General features: G+C 39.6%; 2 protein-coding genes across 7 annotated transcripts in view; one reads left to right on the top strand and one right to left on the bottom strand.

Moving 5' to 3' along the window:
- Window positions 5,766–9,371, bottom strand: LOC109831418. The gene is made up of 6 exons (XM_020398740.1): window positions 9,106–9,371; window positions 8,088–8,708; window positions 7,205–7,846; window positions 6,519–6,984; window positions 5,925–6,035; window positions 5,766–5,813 (listed from the first exon to the last, which is right to left on the bottom strand). Exons 1-6 carry the CDS (start codon window positions 9,369–9,371, stop codon window positions 5,766–5,768), a joined length of 2,154 nt encoding a protein of 717 aa, XP_020254329.1.
- LOC109831827 (serine/arginine-rich-splicing factor SR34-like) overlaps window positions 10,080–15,591 on the top strand; it is an 8,112-nt gene continuing 2,600 nt past the window's right edge. For 3 of the 6 annotated variants that reach the window (XR_002244565.1, XR_002244564.1, XM_020399276.1), the window contains exons 1-11: window positions 10,080–10,153; window positions 10,390–10,482; window positions 11,510–11,575; window positions 11,871–11,945; window positions 12,072–12,186; window positions 12,278–12,324; window positions 12,415–12,472; window positions 14,363–14,412; window positions 14,513–14,569; window positions 14,658–14,773; window positions 14,850–14,948. Coding sequence is in view for 3 of the 6 variants with exons in the window: in XM_020399276.1 (XP_020254865.1) it covers window positions 10,396–10,482; window positions 11,510–11,575; window positions 11,871–11,945; window positions 12,072–12,186; window positions 12,278–12,324; window positions 12,415–12,472; window positions 14,363–14,412; window positions 14,513–14,569; window positions 14,658–14,773; window positions 14,850–14,948 (770 nt within the window). In the remaining 3 variants the exon portion in view is untranslated. The remainder of the gene's footprint in view (window positions 10,154–10,389; window positions 10,483–11,509; window positions 11,576–11,870; window positions 11,946–12,071; window positions 12,187–12,277; window positions 12,325–12,414; window positions 12,473–14,362; window positions 14,413–14,512; window positions 14,570–14,657; window positions 14,774–14,849; window positions 14,949–15,591) is intronic. The other 3 variants (XR_002244566.1, XM_020399278.1, XM_020399277.1) reach the window with 2 other exon arrangements.

Here is a 15,591-nt window from a genome sequence, read left to right as displayed (position 1 = left end):
ATTTATTGCCAAGGTTGGAGATTGATTGTTAAGTATCTTGGTTAGTTTTAAGGTTATGTAACTGATGCTTTGTTTTTTGACAATGAAGTACCTAAGCTCATTTGTGTTTATTTTTTGAATCAGACACTCCAGGCACCGTGGGGTGTTTATTTTTTGAATCAGACACTCCAGGCACCGTGGGTGGCATTGATGTACAGTACGAGGGGGATGTCAATAAATCATTATTATTTGATGAAGCTAATAAGGAGAGCGAGGCCCCTCCAACAGGGAGGGCCTCTCCACAACCATTGTTTTCTGATATCCACAAGGAGAGTGAAGATGCTCCGCCAGGAGAATTACCTCCACCAGAGGCATCTGCTGTTGACAAGGCCCTTGAGGCAGAAATAAACGGGCATCTGCTGTTGACAAGGCCCTTGAGGCAGAAATAAACGAGGGAGAGAAGGTGTCCCCGCCAGCGAATGAGCTACTAACTTGTACAGGTTAGCTTGCTTTTGTACTATATATTAGAGATTGGTTGTTATATCTACGTATTGGTTGTTAAGCTTTTTATTGTTTATACTCTGAATATTATCAGAAACAGGCACTCAACGCGAGGGCACTGGAAGGGAAATAACGCTGGCGGTTGAAGTCCCTTCTGCAGGTGATGGGGAGACGCAAACTTGTATAGGTTAGCAACTTTTTCACCATGTGTTTAGCCATCAGTTGTTAGGTTTACTATGGAATTGTTAAGTTTAGATAGAAGGGGCTATGTTTTCTTAATATTTATACTTCGAATGGGTTGTTTGGAATCAGACACTCTGCGGGAGGACACTGGGATGGAAATAAAGCAATCAGAGAATGCCCCTCCACCAGCAGTAGAGACATCAACTGATGACGAAGATGCTCCTATTGTGTTTTCAAAGGTTTTGAATAAGAGAAAGAGGGGTGCAACGGGGGCACGCGGGAAGATGGCCGCTGCTGCACCCCCTAAACGGAAGAGATGCAAAAGATCGGTGAAGCCTTCCAAGTGGGTAGTCACCCCTTACACTGAAGGGAAGAAGAAGAAAGAAAAAGACAACATAGGGGACAAGGCTATAATAGAAGTGGGTGGGGAGGAGGAAGCGCAGGTGCAGGAAAACAATGCAGAGTTGGCTCCTGCTCGGCTACAAAGTGACCCCCACTCTATCTGGGAAAAACACATGAGTTCCCCTATGAGTTCAGAAGAAGAAATGTACAGAGATAAGCTGAACGAGGGGATTCCCTTTCCAGATGGCTTCATCATCAAGTTTTTGGGCGACAAGGACACATTTGTACATAACTATAAGGTGTCAGCAGACGTTGCCGCGCTACTGACGGAAGAGGAGCAAAAAGCTCTTAACCATTTTTGCATTTGTAGATGTAACAAGTATTTACCTCACATCTCAAGTATTTACGTTTGTTGTTTAGTTTGCGGGTTTGTTGTTATGGTTACGGGTTTTTTTGTTATGGTTATTGATTTGTTGTTTAGGTTAAGGGTTTTTTGTTATAGTTATTGATTTGTTGTCTACCATTCCATAAGTTTAACAACAGAAATCTAACCTTAACAACCAATACATAAGCTTGACAACAGAGCACTAACCTTAACAACAGGACTCTAACCTTAGCAACCAACCCATAACCTTAACAATAGGGCGCTAACCTTAGCAACCAATCCATAAGCATGACAACCAGCACATAACCTTGACAGCCAGTCCATGATCTTTCATAACAAAACCATAACATCAACAATACGACCCCGTGATCTTCTTAATCCATAAGCCTAACAACAGAGAGCTAAGCATTACAACAAGGAGCTAATGTTAGCTACCATTCCATAAGTTTAACAACAGAAATCTAACCTTAACAACCAATACATAAGCTTGACAACAGAGCACTAACCTTAACAACAGGACTCTAACCTTAGCAACCAACCCATAACCTTAACAATAGGGCGCTAACCTTAGCAACCAATCCATAAGCATGACAACCAGCACATAACCTTGACAGCCAGTCCATGATCTTTCATAACAAAACCATAACATCAACAATACGACCCCGTGATCTTCTTAATCCATAAGCCTAACAACAGAGAGCTAAGCATTACAACAAGGAGCTAATGTTAGCTACCATTCCATAAGTTTAACAACAGAAATCTAACCTTAACAACCAATACATAAGCTTGACAACAGAGCACTAACCTTAACAACAGGACTCTAACCTTAGCAACCAACCCATAACCTTAACAATAGGGCGCTAACCTTAGCAACCAATCCATAAGCATGACAACCAGCACATAACCTTGACAGCCAGTCCATGATCTTTCATAACAAAACCATAACATCAACAATACGACCCCGTGATCTTCTTAATCCATAAGCCTAACAACAGAGAGCTAAGCATTACAACAAGGAGCTAATGTTAGCTACCATTCCATAAGTTTAACAACAGAAATCTAACCTTAACAACCAATACATAAGCTTGACAACAGAGCACTAACCTTAACAACAGGACTCTAACCTTAGCAACCAACCCATAACCTTAACAATAGGGCGCTAACCTTAGCAACCAATCCATAAGCATGACAACCAGCACATAACCTTGACAGCCAGTCCATGATCTTTAATAACAAAACCATAACATCACCAGAGAGCTAAGCGTTACAACAAGGAGCTAATGTTAGCTACCATTCCATAAGTTTAACAACAGAAATCTAACCTTAACAACCAATACATAAGCTTGACAACAGAGCACTAACCTTAACAACAGGACTCTAACCTTAGCAACCAACCCATAACCTTAACAATAGGGCGCTAACCTTAGCAACCAATCCATAAGCATGACAACCAGCACATAACCTTGACAGCCAGTCCATGATCTTTCATAACAAAACCATAACATCAACAATACGACCCCGTGATCTTCTTAATCCATAAGCCTAACAACAGAGAGCTAAGCATTACAACAAGGAGCTAATGTTAGCTACCATTCCATAAGTTTAACAACAGAAATCTAACCTTAACAACCAATACATAAGCTTGACAACAGAGCACTAACCTTAACAACAGGACTCTAACCTTAGCAACCAACCCATAACCTTAACAATAGGGCGCTAACCTTAGCAACCAATCCATAAGCATGACAACCAGCACATAACCTTGACAGCCAGTCCATGATCTTTAATAACAAAACCATAACATCACCAGAGAGCTAAGCGTTACAACAAGGAGCTAATGTTAGCTACCATTCCATAAGTTTAACAACAGAAATCTAACCTTAACAACCAATCCATAAGCTTGACAACAGAGCACTAACCTTAACAACAGGACTCTAACCTTAGCAACCAACCCATAACCTTAACAATAGGGCGCTAACCTTAGCAACCAATCCATAAGCATGACAACCAGCACATAACCTTGACAGCCAGTCCATGATCTTTAATAACAAAACCATAACATCACCAGAGAGCTAAGCGTTACAACAAGGAGCTAATGTTAGCTACCATTCCATAAGTTTAACAACAGAAATCTAACCTTAACAACCAATACATAAGCTTGACAACAGAGCACTAACCTTAACAACAGGACTCTAACCTTAGCAACCAACCCATAACCTTAACAATAGGGCGCTAACCTTAGCAACCAATCCATAAGCATGACAACCAGCACATAACCTTGACAGCCAGTCCATGATCTTTAATAACAAAACCATAACATCAACAATACGACGACCCCGTGATCTTCTTAATCCATAAGCCTAACAACAGAGAGCTAAGCATTACAACAAGGAGCTAATGTTAGCTACCATTCCATAAGTTTAACAACAGAAATCTAACCTTAACAACCAATACATAAGCTTGACAACAGAGCACTAACCTTAACAACAGGACTCTAACCTTAGCAACCAACCCATAACCTTAACAATAGGGCGCTAACCTTAGCAACCAATCCATAAGCATGACAACCAGCACATAACCTTGCCAGCCAGTCTATGATCTTTAATAACAAAACCATAACATCAACAATATGACCCCGTGATCTTCTTAATCCATAAGCCTAACAACAGAGAGCTAAGCGTTACAACAAGGAGCTAATGTTAGCTACCATTCCATAAGTTTAACAACAGAAATCTAACCTTAACAACCAATACATAAGCTTGACAACAGAGCACTAACCTTAACAACAGGACTCTAACCTTAGCAACCAACCCATAACCTTAACAATAGGGCGCTAACCTTAGCAACCAATCCATAAGCATGACAACCAGCACATAACCTTGACAGCGGCGTATATTCTCTGCTACTGCATTCAATGTTCCTCCTAGTTCCCAAGGAGGAGAGTTAATATAACCTGAACACCTACCTATCCCCACATTCCACGCGGCAACTTCACCATCCCTTCGCCTGTTCAGCTACAGGATAGCGCAGACATCCTTTCGACGCAATCTTTCCTCGATCTCCCCTACCATTTATTCTCTGTTGACCCTCTATAAAAAAAGCTACCCTCTCCCCAAAACCTTCAAGTTCTCCTTTCGCCATGAAAACCCGAAGATCAACGCTAGTCCTCACGCCGATGAAGGTCATGGCCTTTCGGCGCAATCTTTCCTCGATCTCCCCTACCATTTATTCTCTGTTGACCCTCTATAAAAAAAGCTACCCTCTCCCCAAAACCTTCAAGTTCTCCTTTCGCCATGAAAACCCGAAGATCAATGCTAGTCCTCACGCCGATGAAGGTCATGGCGACGAGGTTTGCGCACAATGATGAAGATCTTGGGTATCCCTCACGCTGATGAAGACACCAACCCCTGGAACGGGTTTGATCTTAGTTCCATTAGCTGTGGGTGAATGCATGTGGATCCCTTTAATGAACTTGTTCAATAACAAGATAGTTAAGATTCATAGGTGCGTGGCATATGATCAATTCAGATGGGTCATGCGTGAATCACATGGGAAGGCACGCGAATGCTGGTGGAGATAGTCCTCTGGCTTACGTTAACACTGTATAGCTATACAGTGTAAACGTAAGCCAGAGGACTATCTACAACAGCATCGCATGCCTTCCTAGGTGCATCACACATTGATCCATCTGAATTGATCATATTCCACGCACCTATGAATCTTAACTATCTTTTTATTGTACAAGCTCATTGAAGGGAGCCAGTTATATTCACCCACGGTTATGGGACATATAGTAGAGACAATGGTAATACATGCTGTAGTCATCGTGTATTCAAGCTTATTTGTTGAGTTTACGGGGTTGTTGATAGGCTTATTTGTTTGTTATAAGGTTGTAGCAAGTTCATTGTAAAAGAAATTATTTTTGGATACATGTTGTTTTGTTAAGTTTAACGATTTATCAAGAAATATTATGGACTCACTGTTAAGGTTATTGACTGGTTGTTAAGTTTACGTGTTTATGGATTGGTTGCTAAGGTTGACTCTTTGTTGTCAGGCTTGTTGATTTATTGTTAAAGTTAGCGCTCTGTTGTCAATTTTTATGTATTGGTTACTAAGGTTAGCTATCTGTTGTTGAACTTGTGGAATCGTAGCTATCTGTAGCTCCTTGTTGTAACGTTTAGCTCTACTGTATAGCTTATTGGTTGAGAAGATCAGGGGGTGAATTGATAAGCTTATGGTTTTGTTGTTTAGATCGTGGATTGGTTGTCAAGCTTATGGATTCCTTAACAATAGGGTTAGCTATCTGTTGTTAAGGTAAGCTGTTAATTGTCAAGCTTATGAATTGGTTGTTAATGTTAGCTATCTGTTGTCAAAACTATGGAATGGTTGCTAACGTTAGCTCCCTGTTGTTAAGGTTAGCTATCTGTTGTATTGGTTGTTAAGGTTAGCTATCCTGTAGCTGACAGGCGAAGGGATGGTGGTGTTGCCGCGTGGAATGTGGGGATAGGTAGGTGTTCAGGTTATATTAACTCACCTCCTTGGGAACTAGGAGGAACATTGAATGCAGTAGCAGAGAATATACGCCGGTGACCGTGACAACCAAACGCTGCTGAATAACAGCAAGGGACCTCTCCACAAGAGGGCGCTAACAATTAATCAATAAACATAACAATTAATCAAAAACTTAACAACCAAAAAAACATAACAATTAATCAAAAACTTGAACATTAAAGTGATAAATTTGACAACCAAAAAAATAACCTTAACAACCAAATCAAAACTTCAACATTAAAGTGATAAACTTGACAACCAAGTAATAACCTTAACTACCAAGTCAAAACGTCAACATTAAAGTGATAAACTTGACAACCAAGTTTATCACCTTAACAACCAAGCTATGACCTTCTCACTTGTAGTGATATACAGGACAACAAATCCATATACATGACAATAAAACGCTAAACTATATAGGCTCGTTACAGCTTGCACGATTGTGACCCTCCATGTTGCATCGAGAGCACTTAACCGGTCGGGTGTTCAGCGACCTGTTGTTTATTCGTCTAGTGCATGGTCTGCCACGTCTTTTTTTGGTGAGAGGAGGCTTCAACACTCGCTCTTCTGGCGGTACAAAGCGCTTCTCGTAATCTGGGATGGGATAGATGATCGGTGCATAGCTTGCTCTGAACGCAACAACAGTCATGTACCAATCGCAATATTGATAAATTTCTCGTCCCATCCATGTAATTGCAGCGCACGCATGTTTGCAGGGAATGCGGGTGATGTCCCAGGACCTGCAAGAACAAGTCCGATTCTTCAAATCTACGCGGCAAGTTTTATTGGACTCGACCTCCACAATATCTTCCGTCGAATGTTTAATCGCCAAGCAGCTACCATGCTGAATGTTATCACTCAGCACCAACTCCGCTTCCGGGCATAGGTATCCAGACCATTTCTGACCCAATAGCCTCCTTTCATGCATGCGCTCCATTATTTGCTTCCGTATGGTCTCAACCAAAGGTAAGATTCGCAACAATCGTGCCTTTCTTATCCAGCTGTTGAAGGACTCAGCAACGTTTGAAGTAACATGGCCATACCTTAACAACAAAGCACTAACAATAACAATAATTCCTTAAACTAAACATTAAAGGCCTAACCTTAACAACAAATATCCTAAACTTAACAGCAAAACCCTAGCAGAATAACTCTAACCATAACAATAAAAATCTAACCTTAACAGAAAACTGTAGGATAACTCTAACCTTAACAACTATAACAGTGCTGTAACAAAATAACGTCGGGACCAAGCTATCTTACCTTATACCAGGAAAATGCGCGTTTGCCCATCTCTCCGGGGAGTATTCCATTACAGTGACATAAGCCCTGTGATCGATCGCTGCCAATTCTTTCATGTCATTATCCCATTCAGATATTGTGAACTTATAAGCCGCAGATTGTAACAGCTCGCCCAACGTAGTCGCGATATTTGCCTTGTGCCCAAAATCCTTCATCTTTTTTTTGAAATTCTCGACTAGATGCAGAACACACCTTGAATGGAATGCATCTGGAAAGAATTCCTCGACTGCTGCCCTGATACCCTTGTCGGCGTCTGAAATCATTACCAGTCGATGTGGAGGTTGGTAAGGATTTTCCCTATCATACAGTAACGTCCATAATCCTTGTAAGAACCATTTCCAGTTAACCTCATTCTCTTGGTCGCATACGCAATAAGCTAGGGGAAATATTCCCTGGTTGCCGTCATACCCAGTAGCGCTAAGTAGTATGCCTCTGTAACGATCTTTAATAAATGTTCCATCCAAAAACAATAGAGGCCTACACCCAGCAATGAACCCTTCAATACAGGCATTATAACTAATGAACAGTCGCCTGAACCTCCCGTCATCAGCATCAATAACAACACGACTCCCTGGATTAGTTGCATGCACCATGGATTCATACCTGCATGAATATAACAACAAAGCAGTACATTTAGCGAAGGATTCATAACCATAACAAATGATCTTCAAACTTCACGACCAACACGTATACTTAACGACGAACCAATAACTTTAACAACTAATACGTATAGTTAGCAACCAACACGTACACTTAACGTCGAACCGCCAACTTTAACAACTACTACGTATAGTTAGCAACCAAAAGGTAAGAGTGATTTCAGAAGAATAAAAAAGATAAGGACCATCTCAGTGAATCGTAAGCCTCATCATCGTCACCGAACAGGTCCTGTTGAGCTGTCTCCTTGCTCCACCACGCTTTACTGTAGTTAATCTTGATGCCAAAATTAGAGAGCATGTCGTTCTTGATATCGACCGCACGAAGATCTGGCCTAACCTTCAAAACAGCTTGTATTTGGCTAGCAATGAACTTCCTTGATGCCCTTGAGTTGCCAGCATTTGCTCCATGTTGACCGCAGGTGTGGGTAGACTCGAAATTCTTTATGGACATGATAGACGAATTTCTGAGCGGGGAAGCAAACAACATCCAAGGGCAACCATGTGTGTGTTTGAATCGGCAATAGACTCTTATGCGTCTTTGTTCATTGTGGTAAAAATCATACTCGAACCGTTTAGCAATTGAATAGTATTGAAGTGCTAATCTAACTTCAGCAGCACTATCAAATTTCTGACCAACTTCACGTATGGAGGTGTGCCACTCAGTTGGGATCTTTGTTTGGTGATTAAGCATGTCTTCCAGCAGCATGATCGAGTCGCCGGTGGGGTTGTCATTAGGAATACGCTCATCATTACAGGTTTGGGTGAACGGGGTATCTGCGCACCGCGAATTTTCTGTCGGTATTGTCCTGAAGTATAAATCAAAATACATAGCCTTAGCAACGAACTGATAACCTTAACAACGAACTCATAAACGTAACAACCTACACATATCCTTAACAACTAACCCTTATACTTAAGGGCAGACTCGTGACCTTAACAACAAACGCATATACTTAACATCAAACACCATAACTTAGCAACCAACTAGTATACGTAACAGCCAACAAATAACTTTAACAACCAGTGCTTAACATAACCTTGACAGCCAACACATTACCAAAGCAACCAATGCATGAGGTTAACAACTAATGGCAAAACCTATCAGTGAACTCAAAAGGAAATCTGGAGTGTAATTCCTACGCAGTTTCCGGCGTAGTCTGCGTGTTCTGCGAAGTTGAGGATTCCGCAGCGGAGGTGGCATACAAATTCGCGTCTGTAAATCCATTACGCCGACAATACTCGAACATCAAATTTAAGTCGTCGTCATTGTCAATTGAAATGCTGAATTTCTTTTCCCTTTCGCATATGAACTTCAGTGAAAGAGATTGCATTGGTATTTTAAGCCTTTCCGCCACTCGATATTTCAAGCTGATTATTTCTGTATTCTCTTTGATAACGACGAATACACCGTCACCACCTTTGTTGCTTTTTGCCTTCGTTACCACGCATAGAAGAGATCCATCCGCCATTTTATTACAGGGAGTGGTTGAAGAATCGAAGAGGCTTTTATTGAGGATAATTAAGTGGAAGGAACAACTTAGCTTGAAGGGGGATATAGCTGGTGATAATATCTGATGATAATTTACCACGCATAGAAGAGATCCATCCACCATTTTATTACAGGGAGTGGTTGAAGAATCGAAGAGGCTTTTATTGAGGAGAATTAAGTGGAAGGAACAACTTAGCTTGAAGGGGGATATAGCTGGTGATAATATCTGATGATAATTTTGGAGGGAAATGGGAATTTCCCCCCCAAAAAAGTCATTCATATCACCATTTAATGCCTACAGTCGAAACGATGGGTTTCCGTCGTGAGAGGGCGACGAACACATGCTGCGAAGGGTATTTTGGGCATTTCGAGCGGTGTTTAAACGGAAGGTGGCCTGGGGATTAAAAGAGGACCCAGAGAAAATACAATTAAAACAAGAATGTCAAAAATAACCTTGCAAGATGTACATTTTTGCACATTTGCCATCAAGTTTTTAGTTTATTATCTCTCTTTTCTGGACTCTCAGCAACCCGAAGCCTTGGAAACGCTCTCTCTGGCTGGAAGCTTTTTTCCCCTTCAAAAAAGAGGACCCAGAGAAAATACAATTAAAACAAGAATGTCAAAAATAACCTTGCAAGATGTACATTTTTGCACATTTGCCATCAAGTTTTTAGTTTATTATCTCTCTTTTCTGGACTCTCAGCAACCCGAAGCCTTGGAAACGCTCTCTCTCCTCCCAATCATCTCCTGCGACCGCCAAAGGTAATCTCTTTTTCCCCCAATTTCTCGATACGCTAAGAAACCCTAGAAAAAAGCAGCGAACTTTGAACCCTAAACCCTAGAAACCTTTGGGTAAAAAAGAAAACCCCCCTTAAAACGCTCGAATGCGGCGTTTCCATGCTAAAACCCTAGATACAATCCTCGAGCTGATTCCAGTCGAGGTTGGGGGAGAAAACCCCTAGAGTTCTCGAAATCATTGCTATTTTTTGTTGTTTTAGGAAAGAATGAGCAGCCGCTCGAGCAGAACCTTGTATGTTGGCAATCTACCCGGAGATATTCGAGAGAAGGAGGTCGAAGATTTGTTCTACAAGGTTTTATTACATTCTTTGCATTTGTCTTACAATGGACTAATTTATTAATAGGAGGTGTTACCTGTTGCATGAAGCAAACAATTGGGCATTTAATTTTATGCGTATTTTTTATTTTGAAAACTTGTACTATGATGTGATGGTGGAGTAATTAATTCTTTGTGCTATTTACCTTTGCCTGTTCTTGGCATTTCATCTCGGTACAGTTTAAACTTGCTCAGTATTTTGTGCATGAGCTTTGTTCGATGCTAGAATTTTGACTGTGAAGAGTGTTATTTCCATATCAACAACTTCTTAAATTTGCAACTATAACTGTATTTGTTACACCTCTTAGAATTGGGGACTGTAATTTTGTTTTGTAAAGCTGCTCTTGAATGGAAGTCAGGCTGCAGCTTTGATAGAAACCCAATCCTTCTCTCTCTCTCTCTAAAAAGAGGGAAAAAATGCCGGTCCCTTCTTACATGGACTCTGTTTTTTGCTCTTATGCTTAGGATTGACCTCAACTGTTTATAATAAGTTTTTTTTTATTTCGATTATTGGTCAACAAGAAAGTTGCAAGTTCTTGTACATCAGTAGCATTCTTGGTTTCCATCTATCTATAAAAAAATCAATCAGTAGGTCCAAAGCACATTTTTAGCCAATTATAGTTGACTACTGCCATATTATTATATCTATGATGCAAATGTATGCGATTCATTTATGTGGTTTACTGCTAATGCATGTACGTCAGTATTTCACTTCTGTAATCTTTTTCATTAATTTTTGTTGTTGGTTTGAGAGAATATGTGTGAGAATGTCAAGGCAGAAATATGTGTATTTAAGTGTGCATAGTCTATAGCTTCTTTGTTATTTGCTTGTGATCTAGGCATATCTAGCCTGGAAAGTGTTCAAATGGTTCACATGATAGACATTGTATGTGTGCCTGCACACACATTGCTATGGAAAGATACCAAATTTTATTTTTTTTCTCTAGCAACTTGCTCATGAATTACTGGTTTATACATTCCTAACATATTGTTTGTTTTCTTAGTATGGACCTATTAAAGATATTGATCTGAAGATTCCTCCAAGGCCTCCAGGTTATGCATTTGTTGAGGTACTACTTTATGAAATCCTATTTATCAAAATGAATCAATGTCATGAAATGAATATCTTCTGTGGGGCCCTTTTCATTTGTAGCCTTGACTTTTTATAATAAAAACCTGCCTTCTAACAATTCAATGAAAGCTAAATTATGTTAGCCTATTTTATTGGCTGCATAATTGAAATGAAACGTATATGAAAGTCGAAGTGTATGTGTTTGGGGCTGATATTTCTTATTGGTTCATTTTATGTTTAGATAGTTTAACCTAACAACGTCGATGTTGATGTTTTATGTTGTCGTTTTACAGTTTGAAGAAGCTCATGATGCTGAAGATGCGATCCGTGGCCGCGACGGCTATAGTTTTGATGGTCATAAGCTACGGGTATGTTGCTGCTTGTTTCTTTTTTTCTTTTCCTTCATTTTCATTTCTTTCTTTTGTTCACAACAGTGGTGCAGAGAGAGTTCTGTGTAATATGTTGTACTATCTCACTACTGTGAGCTGTTCCAGGTGGAACTTGCGCATGGTGGAAGAGGGCACCCCTCACCTTTTGAACGTCATCGTAGTTACAATGGTGGAGGTGGAGGTGGCCGTGGTGGTGTCTCAAGGCATTCAAACTATCGAGGTTCACTTTTGAATTGGTTTTATTTATGTAGAACTTTAGGTGCTGCTCTTTTTATGCATCTCCATTCTAAGACATATGTTATGCGATACAGTGAAGGTGACTGGTCTGCCATCATCTGCATCATGGCAAGACCTGAAGGTAGTGCCCAACCTTGTGTCAGTATGATTTTTCATTTATTATTTCCTTTCAAATTGTGTACTAATTATCATGTACATTCTCTGTGATTAGGACCACATGCGTCGAGCTGGTGATGTTTGTTTCTCTGAAGTATTTCGTGATGGCGGAGGTGATCTATTTTTTATGCATGGTTATGCATGGTCTATGTGTTTTGGTCATTCTCCTTTATGCTTCTATTTTTAACGTGGTTTGCTAGTTGCTTGATACTAGCACCTACGTATCACTTTTGGTTTTGTTGTCAGTACGTGATTCGTCAAATCCCAATTAGGGTTGCTATAGTGGTGATGTAAATTTGGTTTTATAACCTGGACTATGTTTATGTGTTGAGGAAAGATCCTATGGCACATAGTCACACTCATGGCAGTGCATGTTAGACAATCACAATTATCGTAAGTGGTGATCCAAAATCCAAATCATTGGTTGTAAAACACTCTTAACCTTTAGACAGGAAATGAACCAGTTCTCTAGATTTTGCAATCAAGCAAATCAACAATGTTTAGAGAGCATGATAGTGCTTGAAATTCCAAGGTACACATTTTGTTTGGGGTCATGTGAGTTTTAGAAATGTGTACATCTCAGTGAATATTGGATAACCATTAGTGAGTTAATTGATTATTTTACTGTCATGTATACGATCTACTTTTTCGTATTATGGTATGAACTTTCCACACATGACCTTAAGTGACAGGTTCTGACAATGCATGACAGGTTAGGAAGTCTCCAGCGGCTCAAAACTGTTTAAAATCACATCCTGGGTTATCATGATAGAAGATAATAGATTATGAATTCCATGCTCTAAAGTTTTTGTGGATGGAAAAGTGTTATTAGGGACTTTATTTGCCTCTGCATGAAATGGCTGAATTCCACTTAGTATTACTATATATCACGTGTCTACAGGAGCAGCTTCCTTTCTTCTGTTCCTTCTGTCCTCTGTTTAGTTTTTCACATAGAGATGTATGCTCTTTTGCTAAATTCTTGCATTCCGAGTTTTAGGGCAAAAAAGTTAGAAATAGGTGATGATTTTGATCTTGAGACTTGACCTAAGATTTATCCATTTTAGTGAGATCGCTGCTGGATACACTTTAAACCCAGTCTTTTTCTAAGGTATATGGCCTAACCTGCGCTTTAACCTTCACACACATCTTGGGATGTACGCATTCTGTGTTCTAAGATCTTTGTGGATGGAAAACGTGTTCTTAGGGAGTTTATTTGCCTCTCCATGAAATGGTTGAATCCACCTAGCAGTACTATATGTCGCGTGTCTACAGAAGCAGCTTCTTTCTTTTGTTCTTTCTGTTCTGTGTTTAGTTTCTCACATAGAGATGTATGCTCTTTTGCTAAATTTTTGCATCCCAAGTTTTGGGGCGAAGGAGTTAGAAATAGGTGATGATTTTGATTTTGAGTCTGATTTAAGATTTATCCAATTTAATGAGTTGCTATTGGATACACTTTAAGCCCAACCTTTTTTTAAAGGTATATGGCCTAAATTGGGTTTTTAAATTCACACGCATCTTGGCTCGTAATTTGTAAATATGTACCACAACAGCGAGTTAGAAGGCAGACAGCTCAGATATCACAAAACATAAATTTTTATTTGTAAATAAAAGGTTTTCTTATTCATCATCAAGAACCAATATATGGTACATGCAAAAGTGAATCAACCAAGCACAGTTTCCAGGCTTGGTTCTTACATCTCAATCTTAAAATAACATGACATTACTAAGGCCATCTGCTACTATTTGATATTTCTTAGTCACAATTATTATTTTTCTTAAAATAATTTGGTGATATGTAAGGTGTATCCAAATGTGTCCATTGGGTCAGAGCATCCGTGCTTATGCAGTTTTTTCTTCCCGTCTCTTTTTCCATCTCCGTGTGTGTTTGTGCATGGATGCACATGTGACCCTACACATGCAGTTGCGCACTCCTTGCTTTGGCTTCTATTTCAAGTTGCTGTTCATGAATTTCTTTCTGTAAAATGCTATTGGTATGTTTGCAGGCACTACAGGGATAGTAGATTACTCTAACTATGACGACATGAAATACGCTGTAAGTAGTTCTTGTTTGACTACTTACTGCTCAAGCAACTTTGAGACGGCATCTTAAGATTTTTTTCTAAATTAACTTAATTTGTTTTGTTTCTCTGCAGATCAGAAAGCTTGATGATTCTGAGTTCCGGAATGCATTTTCTCGATCATATATAAGGGTATTTTGCCATCTGAACATTTTCTTACTATTTCATATATTTTTTCGTTAAACATGAATTGAGGTTTGAAGGTGCCTTTTGTATGTAGGTTAGGGAATATGATCCTAAAAGAAGCTTATCTAGGAGTCGCAGTCGTAGTCGTTCCTACTCAAGGAGCCGGAGCCGTAGTCGTGATCGCAGTTCAAGCCGAAGCCGTGGCCGAAGGTCTGCTGTGGATTTCATAATCACGAATCTTGATTAAAAGTGAACTTTCAATTAAGTTTAACGAGTTATTTTGCAGTAAATCTCCCAAAACTAAGTCAGGACGCTGTTCAATGTCCAGATCTCGGTCGAAGTCCGGTTCTTCACATTCTGGTTCTAAAGGACGCCGTCTGTCAGGGTATGGTTTACTTGCCATCCATGCTAATCATAAAATCTTACTCCAATTTGATTTCTGCTTCTTAGTCATTTCAAATTGCAGTAGATTGATGCTTGATATATTATTTATGCATATTGTCTTGTATCTTTCTATCTTGCATTTTGGTCCAACAGAGTGAGATGTTATCAAATCATTTTAGAGCCCATCTCCTTTTAAGTGTTTTGGTGTATGAAGTCTTTCTTGAAATGACTGCTTTCTTAAAAATAGCGGATCAGGATATTGCATACTTTTGGATTGAAGCTTTTGTAGTTACCTCCATGGTGTTAGATGTTTGTTTAATACATAGTATTTGTTCTATATTTTTGGTCCTTGTACAGTGGTTCAAAAATATTTTTAGAGTGTTGCTCTGCCCTTTCCTTGTAAACTGCAGTTATCATCTGACTATTTCATCTTTCCAAGTCCTTTTTCTGGTTTCAAATTGTGCTTTGAAGCCCCATGTAGGACCACACTTTCATTTATAAATTAGAAATAATTTTGAGAAACAGTTAAATTCTTTGTTGGTTTATGTTTTTCCTATTGAAAAGTATGTATATTTTATTCTCAGGAAGGGCCTAGTAGTTGAATTTAAGTCAAAAGTGCTTAATGAGTGTCATGCCCTTAAACA

Source organism: Asparagus officinalis, chromosome 2 (genome assembly GCF_001876935.1).
Source record: "Asparagus officinalis chromosome 2, Aspof.V1, whole genome shotgun sequence".
NCBI lineage: Eukaryota > Viridiplantae > Streptophyta > Magnoliopsida > Asparagales > Asparagaceae > Asparagus > Asparagus officinalis.
This window is presented reverse-complemented; position numbering and strand designations above follow the sequence as displayed.